The 8626-nt window shown below is 27.0% G+C and overlaps 2 protein-coding genes across 3 annotated transcripts; both read right to left on the bottom strand.

Annotated features, from left to right (window-relative positions):
* Nucleotides 1–343: 343 nt before the first annotated feature.
* Nucleotides 344–5918, bottom strand: LOC129608559 (UDP-glucosyltransferase 2-like). Of its 2 annotated transcripts, none has more exons than XM_055520165.1 (6): nucleotides 5887–5918; nucleotides 4071–4227; nucleotides 3478–3996; nucleotides 1091–1527; nucleotides 923–1035; nucleotides 344–864 (listed from the first exon to the last, which is right to left on the bottom strand). In XM_055520165.1, the coding sequence occupies exons 2-6, from the start codon at nucleotides 4178–4180 to the stop codon at nucleotides 472–474; spliced, it is 1572 nt and encodes a 523-aa protein (XP_055376140.1). In that variant the 5' UTR covers nucleotides 4181–4227; nucleotides 5887–5918; the 3' UTR covers nucleotides 344–471. The 2 variants fall into 2 exon arrangements, with proteins under 2 accessions (XP_055376140.1, XP_055376130.1); XM_055520155.1 differs by lacking the exon at nucleotides 5887–5918 and adding an exon at nucleotides 5300–5417.
* LOC129612452 (UDP-glucosyltransferase 2-like) lies at nucleotides 5472–8264 on the bottom strand. Its single transcript, XM_055526053.1, has 6 exons — nucleotides 8155–8264; nucleotides 7569–8087; nucleotides 7055–7470; nucleotides 6911–6999; nucleotides 6568–6852; nucleotides 5472–5537 (listed from the first exon to the last, which is right to left on the bottom strand). Exons 1-6 carry the CDS (start codon nucleotides 8262–8264, stop codon nucleotides 5472–5474), a joined length of 1485 nt encoding a protein of 494 aa, XP_055382028.1.
* Between the last annotated feature and the right edge of the window lie 362 nt (nucleotides 8265–8626).

Raw genomic sequence — 8626 nt, 5'->3', positions numbered from 1 at the left:
CTTATTTATATTATATTTTGGATATTATAATATAGTGCTACTATATTTTAGGAAAGATATTACTAATTAATATTCAAGATCAACAACAATTTCTTAAATTTCTAAAATTATGCAACATTATTGCAAATCCATATGGTTTTACAACATAGAATTTCAGCAACACTAACCAAATTATAAAATAACTTACAAAAACAAAAAGTCAACAGAAGTATTAATTTCTGGTATAAAAACGCTCCTTAAAAAGATAGTAAAGATTTTCAGTTATATAAACGTAGATGTTCTAAAGCTCAATAAATTAGTATCACTTTAGATTTTTAAAAAATAATTCACATTGTTTAACAACTAGAGCTACAAAATTATTTATTACTAGTTAAATATTTGGCATTCTTAAACATTCTACATGTTATACATTAAATCCCACAATTTTTTTACACAGTTCAATTTATCTTCAATTAATTTTAGAACCATAACTCATTTCTTTTTTAATTTTTGTTTTTCAGTTTTTCTTGCCTTCCCACGACAAATACATTTAATAATTTTGATAGTTACATATAAAATAAATATAACAATCAATAAAACAATCGAAATGAAGTCATAAGAATTTGCAATAAAATATCCTAGTTCTAAAGTTGGTACTTTTAAATGTGTTGGATTGGGATGTCTCAAAACATATTCAATCCACCAAATTGCTGTATCTAATGGCTTCATTGGTCGGTCTTTGAATATTTCTGATTGCTTTTTGATATTATTTATATATTTTTCGTTGTGTAAAATATCATTAAGAGCATTATGAAAAGATTCGCCGGTAAATTTTGAAAAATTAATTTCAGTCGCGATACCATCTTCGACGACTTTTTGGCTATTCTACAATTAAAATAACAATATATACTAATAATTTCAAATTGGTTAAGAAAATACTTACTCTTAACTGATCAACAAATACTGGTACTGTAATCATTGGAACACCAAACCATATTGCTTCCTGAGTACTTAATCCACCAGCATGTGTGATAAAACATTTTGTCTTTTTATTAGCTATAAAAAATATAAATGTCAAATTTGATTAAAACTAATATTTAATTAAACTTACCTAAAATATCTCGCTGAGGGAAAAACGTTTGAACCAGAACGTTCTTTGGAATTTTCATTTTAATTAAATTAACATCGAATTTCCACATGAAATTATATTCTGGAAATTTTTCCATTACTTTTAAAATATTTTCAATCATTTCCGATTTCACAAATTTTGGTTGAACATTAGTTCCTAGTGAAAAGAAAATAGCACCCTTTTTTGATGAATTTATAAAACTATCTAGCTCTTTTGGCAATGGTTGTGAGTCAACTATATTGAGGCCACCAACTTCAATGATGTTCTGTGGTAATGGCTGAGCTTTTGTTATTGCTGGATGTGTTCCAATAAGTGCAATTGTTGTTAACTTCTCTAAATCAGCCAAATATGGAGTATCAGCGGGAAATACCGGTCTTATCATTTTATCTAACTGTGGATTCATTGAATAGTATCGGTATCTACAAACAAATAAATAAAAATAGTGAAATGTAAATTAATATGGAACTTTAACAATTTACTATTTTTCTCATGAAATAATATTTATTTGCAATAAATTTGGAACTATTTAGAAATGGAAAATAATTAAGTTTGAATTTGGAATTAAAGTTTTATTCTAGCATAAAGTCTAAAAAATCTAAGGTTGTTAAAAAGGTGCAAAATTTTAGAATTTTACAACTTTTGTTTTTACTCTAAAACCATCTTAAATTTATCTTGACTTTAAGTTTTAAAATGTTTTAAAACTTAACGTCCAGATAACCTACAATTTTTTAGTACTACCTTACAAAGTTATTCTTATTTGTGAATAAATTTTAGACCCAAATAGTTTCTATCAATTATATTTTAAAAATTGAAGTGAAATAATTTTATATCAATGTTGACAAAGAACAAATTTATTTGTATGTGTAGCGTTTTATGTACACAAAACAACAGAACGTTCTTTCAGACAATTTTTGTCTTTAATTTGTTCTAAATATAGGATAAAGTGAGATGTTATTATCTCTCGTGAGATGTTATTATATATCGGATGCCATTTAGCGAAAAATCGCAAATTTTCACAGAACCCCCAATTTTTATACCCGTACGAACGTATGTTCGAAGGGTATACTAAATTTGCCTTACCGTTTGTAACGCTAAGAAATAACGGTGTTAGATATAGACTCAAGTGTATGTTTTTGATCAGCGTCAAATTCTGAGTTGATTTAGCTTTGTCTGTCCGTCCGTCCGTCCGTCCGTCCGTCCGTCCGTCCGTCCGTCCGTCCGTCCGAACGATAACTCAAAAACTAATTGAGCTAAGTTCACCAAATTTTCACAAATGATTTATTGTAGTAAGTGCCAGAACCCTATTTAAATTGGACATGATCGGGGTACCGGTTCGGGTAGCTGCCATACAACTTCAAAATTTATTTGGCTATATCTCAGAAACTATAAAAGTTATGGTATTGAAATTTCACACAAACGAATATATTAGTAGGGCCAATGTGTCACATAAAAGTCATTGAAATTACTTGGCTCCTTCTGGTACCTGCCATACAACTTCAAAAGTTATTTGGCTATATTTCAGAAACTATTAAAGCTATGGTATTGAAATTTCACACAAACGAATATATTAGTAGGGCCAATGTGTCACATAAAAGTCATTGAAATTACTTGGCTCCTTCTGGTACCTGCCATACAACTTCAAAAGTTATTTGACTATATTTCAGAAGCTATTAAAGCTATGGTATTGAAATTTCACACAAACGAATAAATTAGTAGGGCCAATGTGTCTCATAAAAGCCGTTGAAATTACTTGGCTCCTTCTGGTACCTGCCATACAACTTCAAAAGTTATTTGACTATAACTCAGAAACTATAAAAGCTGTGATATTGAGATTTCACACAAGTGAATATATTAGTAGGGCCGATGTGCTTGATAAAATTCGCTAAAATTTCTTGGCTCTTTCTGGTAGCTGCCATACAACATCAATAGTAGTTTGGCACAACCAGTATTTTGAATAACACATAGTACTGAAATTTTGCATAAATTAATATGGTAATACGGCAACTTAAAGTCATAGTCTGCCCCATAGTTAGTTATGGCACATTAGTTATTCGCACATAGGATAACAAATTCGTACGGGTATCACAGAGTTGACAAGGTCAACTCTATTTTTTTTCTCGTTTATAGTAAAGCTAATGAAAAGTTTCTCCGTAAGAAATGTCACATTATAGCCTCGGAAACAACGTCACGTTCTTACATTTACAAGCAAAATTGAAATATCTTAAAAATGATGGACGTCTGCATTTTCTTTTTATTTTCTTGTATATTTCTGTTTTTCACCCAGCTTTAAAAGTAAATATTCTGATTTAAATAAGAAACCCGTTCCACACGTTTTCTTATCATTATATAAATAAATTTGTAAAACTTACAATTCTTCAGCAGCATATAACATATGATTGTGCATTCTATCTAAAAAGTTGTTGATAGGATCCCATGTAACGCTATGATAGCTAACGTAAGCAGGATAAAAATGTCCTCCAGTAAATTTTGTTGCTATCGGTACATAAGGAAATGCTGATACACTTATTAATGGTGGATAATTATACATGTGAACTAATCCAAGTAAACATGGACCAAAAGTATAATCGTACAATATTAAATCAAATTTTTCATTTTTATACTTTTCCATAAATAAAGAAAATCCTTTTGATTTTAAAGTAGCTTCACAAACTAATATATTGTACATACAATAGCCAGACATCATCTGTAGTGGGCTAATATCGAGGAAAGATTCGAAATCAGCTTCATTAAATAAATTTTGATACATATCATTCATATCAATAAAATGTACATTTTTATGTAAATCTTTTGGATTTTTCGGTAAATCCGATATTAAAACTGTTAAATTATGACCCCTGTTTGCTAAAGCATTTACTAATATTGTATTCCTATAAAAGATAAAAAGAAGTAAAATAATCAACAATAAAATTTTTATGATAATATTTCTTTATAATTTACTTACCATAATGAATGACTGGGTGAAGGAATATTCATTAAAGCCAAAATATTTGCACCATTGACCATATTTTGATAATTTGTGAATAAACTCAATAAAAATATCGGAAGCAACATTTTTTATTCAGCGATCTTTAATTTACGGTAAACAGAAAACTACTGATCTAAAAATAAAATTATTATTGTTAAATAATGTTGTTGTTTTCCTCACAGAATAAACTTTAAAAACTTTTATCTATTAGAATATGTATTAGAGTATTACGTCATAATTAGAGAAAAAGAATCATTTATACATGTACATATGTATGTACATAAAGTAAATTTATTGTCTTGCTACAAAACGAAAACAATTGAAATTATGTAATAAAAATTTTCTAAAATATTATGTAGTACGAGTATTAGTGGTATATAGTTAACTTATTAGAATAAACCTATAGTTTTTGTATTTTAATTAATTAAAAGCTTCTTTGATGTTTTGTACATTAGATAAAATAAAAAATACTAAATTTGACCTATTTTGGTTGACCTATTAAATTAAAATTCAGTCAAGTGTAATCATAAACGTACATGGGATAACAAACTTATCACACTGCGTTATTTTGTACACACATTATACGTTCTCGATGAAGAAAGCTTTTAAGCACTTTTTTAAAAAAGTGCTTATTAGTTTCACTCTGCTGTCCGTCTCCATCCAAGTGCGTAGAAGTTTTCATTTTTGAAGTACTCACGGGCTTCTTCTGCCTTGCATATAATTGTACTTTAAAAAAAACAAAACAGCACCTGAAATTTATTTTCGCTAAAATCTGTTTTTTTTTCAGATTTTTGATACTTTCTTTTGGACGGTAATATGTAGAATTATGAAATTTTAGCAGCTTTAAATACTAATAAATATTTTACTTTGTTGGAAGAATTTTTTTTTTCAAATTGGTCCCCTCAGAAATTATCGCCTTCAAAACTTGTAGAATTTGAATTTTCGAATTCTGTCTAATCAAATTTAATCAAATTTCTATAAATGCAGCAAGCGAAAGAGAAATGCCGTGGCATTAAAAAATATAATTATTTATTTTAAGAATTCAAGTCATTAACCCTTGAGTTAACCATTAAGTGAATGCCACTTTATTTTTTTTTGTTTCATCTTAAATGCGATCCTTTTCAATATTTTGTTATATAAATGAAAATAATTTAAACAATGTTTCTAACAGCAGTTGTTAAAGGAAAAAGTGCCACTTTACAAACCATTGGTTTGGCCCAACTTTATTTATATTTAATTATTGTATAAAAGAAATTGTATAATAAAAATATTAGTTATTAAAATAAAACTATAAATTAAAGTTATTAATTAAAATTATAAATTTCTGTTATACAACTCTATATATATGTATAATTAAAAGAACTCATCTTTGTATTTTCACTCAGAACCTTTTGATGAAGTAGATAACTTAAATTTCAAGTACTTGTCTGATAATTTCAAGTGCTAAAAAATTACACTATAAAATTAACACCAATTCAATAAATTTTCAAATCCATATGTAAGGTAAATAGTAATTGCAAGCACTAATCTTTTTCAATTAATTGATAAAATAATTGATAAATCGATAAAGCTATTAATTGTTTATCATATTATTTATAACTGGTTTACTAGTTTATTACGGTTTTATCTAGCTAAACTTAAAATATTAATATCAAAAAAGAAGCGTCTATGAATTTAGTCACTATTTACAATGAGTATAAAATGCCAATAATTTCTTTAAAATATTTCAAGTGCTAAAGATAAAATACATTATTTTGACTTTACGAGTATTACAATAAAAAACAACACTTACTTGTCAGCTTAATCGAATGAATTAAACTAAACCAAATTTTTAAAATATCATAGTTTTATTCAAATTAATTATCAGAATATGTTACGAGTATAGTCTTATCAAATATTGATAAAACACAATATTAATTTTAATCAATGAATAAACATTATAGAAATTACAAAAATTGAGTGATTAAAATTATTAAGGGCCACAGTTATACCGTTTTTTAAAATGGCTAGTGTTGGCAAATGAGTATTCTTATTATACAAATATTTCAAAAAAACGGTTCAGCTCGAAATTTTTTTCGTTATTAATGTAGTAACTCAATGTATATTTTAATTATAAAAGTTTTGAATTTTTTTTTTAAATAAGGTTAAAATTCCGAAATTGTGTAATATTTTTTATAATTTTTCTTTGCTTATTCTTATTACTTCACAATTATTCAGGTTTTGAGTAAAGAATTTCAGTACCATATAATACAGCAGATTTTCTGGACTACTTTTCGCTAAAATTATAATTTCTATATGTTTATTTCTATTACAATTTATGTCAAATTTATTTATACGCTTAATAACTGTAGTGTACAACAATTTAAGCTAGTTTTCCTTCAACTTTTCGTTTTTAATTTTTCTTGCTTTCGCAACAAATGCATTTAATTATTTTAATATCTAGATATAAAATGAACATAACAAATAATAAAACAATTAAAGCGAATTCATAAGAATTTGCAATAAAATATCCTAATTCTAAAGTTGGTACTTTTAAATGTGTTGGATTGGGATGTCTCAAAACATATTCAATCCACCAAATCGCTGTATCTAATGGTCTCATTGGTCTGTCTCTGAATATTTCTGATTGCTTTTTGATATTATTTATATATTTTGGATTATGTAAAATTTCATTAAGAGCATTATAAAAAGCCTCTCCAGTAAATTTCAAAAAGCTAACTTCAATTGCATTACCGTCTGCGACGACTTTATGACTATTCTACAATTAAAATAACAATATATACTAATAATTTCAAATTGTTTAAGAAAATACTTACTCTGAACTGATCAACAAATACTGGTATTGTAATCATTGGAACACCAAACCACATTGCTTCCTGAGTACTTAATCCACCAGCATGTGTGGCTATAAAAATTTTAAATGTCAAATTTGATTAAAACTAATATTTGATTAAACTTACCTAATATATCTCGCTGAGGGAAAAGCGTTTGAACCAAAACGTTCTTTGGAATTTTCATTTTAATTAGATTAACATCGAATTTCCACATGAAATTATATTCTGGAAGTTTTTCCATTACTTTTAAAATATTTTCAATTATTTCCGATTTCACATATTTTGGTTGGACATTAGTTCCTAGTGAAAAGAAAATAGCACCCTTTTTTGATGAATTTATAAAACTATCTAGCTCCTTTGGCAATGGTTGTGAGTCAACTATATTGAGGCCACCAACTTCAATGATGTTCCGTGGTAATGGCTGAGCTTTTGTTATTGCTGGATGTGTTCCAATAAGTGCAATTGTTGTTAACTTCTCTAAATCAGCCAAATATGGAGTATCAGCGGGAAATACCGCTGGATTCATTGAATAGTATCTGTATCTACAAAGCAAAAATTAAATAAATATTTTAATCATTATATAAAATTATAATTTATCATTTATTTAAAATCATATTATATTTAGAACAAAGAAACTTACAATTCTTCGACAACATACAAAATGTGATTATACATTCTATCGAAAAAGTTATTTTGAGGTTTTAAGGAAGCACTATGATAACTTATGTAAGAAGGATAAAAATGCCCTCCAGTAAATTTTGTTGCTAATGGTACGTAGGGAAATGTTGATATGCTTATTAATGGCGGATAATCATATTTGTGAACTAATCCAAGTAAACATGGACCAAAAGTATAATCGTATAATATTAAGTCAAATTTTTCATTTTTATACTTTTCCATAAATAAAGAAAATCCTTTTGATTTTAGAGTCGCTTGGCAAGTTAATATATTGTATGAGCAAAAACTATACATTGCCTTAAATGCATTAGCATCAATAAATTCCTCAACTTCAGCTTCATTCATTAAGTATTTGTGCATATCGCTCATATCTATAAAACGTACATTTTCATGCACATTATTTGGATTTTTTGGTAAATCACATATTAAAACTGTTAAATTATGACCTCTAGTACCCAAAGCATTTACTAGAACTGTATGCCTAAAATGAAAATTAATAGAAAAATTTAGATTTTTTTTAAAAGAAAGTAAGAATTAATTATAGCAACCACAAAGACATACTGGGTGAAGGGACATTTGCTAATACCAAAATATTTGCTGCATTTGCAATATTCTGAATATTCATTAAAAATGCAATTAAAAACATCGAAATCAACATATCGAAACACCAACTATATTCTAATTCAGAAAAAGCTTCACGTATTTTATTTATTAAATAATTGCGTTGTATCACCCAAGACAGCTGCAGTCAAACTAAACTAACACAAACATTTTTATCTCTCGCAAAATGAATGAATTTTAATAGTGTTTTAAAATGTTATAAATTATCACTGTAAATTGATTTAACAGAAAAAAGCTTAAAATATGTAGTAAAATCATTAAAAGCTACTTTACAATTGTATTAAATTAAAATAAATTTCTGTTGCTTATATTAGACCCCTACAAATTGTATATGGCAATAGTCATATTACAAACACAACTTACGTACTAAATTTATTAACTATGTTTTAAATTTTCTGT

Source organism: Condylostylus longicornis, unplaced genomic scaffold (genome assembly GCF_029603195.1).
Source record: "Condylostylus longicornis isolate FDR11 unplaced genomic scaffold, ASM2960319v2 ptg000004l, whole genome shotgun sequence".
NCBI classification, from domain to species: domain Eukaryota; kingdom Metazoa; phylum Arthropoda; class Insecta; order Diptera; family Dolichopodidae; genus Condylostylus; species Condylostylus longicornis.
This window is presented reverse-complemented; position numbering and strand designations above follow the sequence as displayed.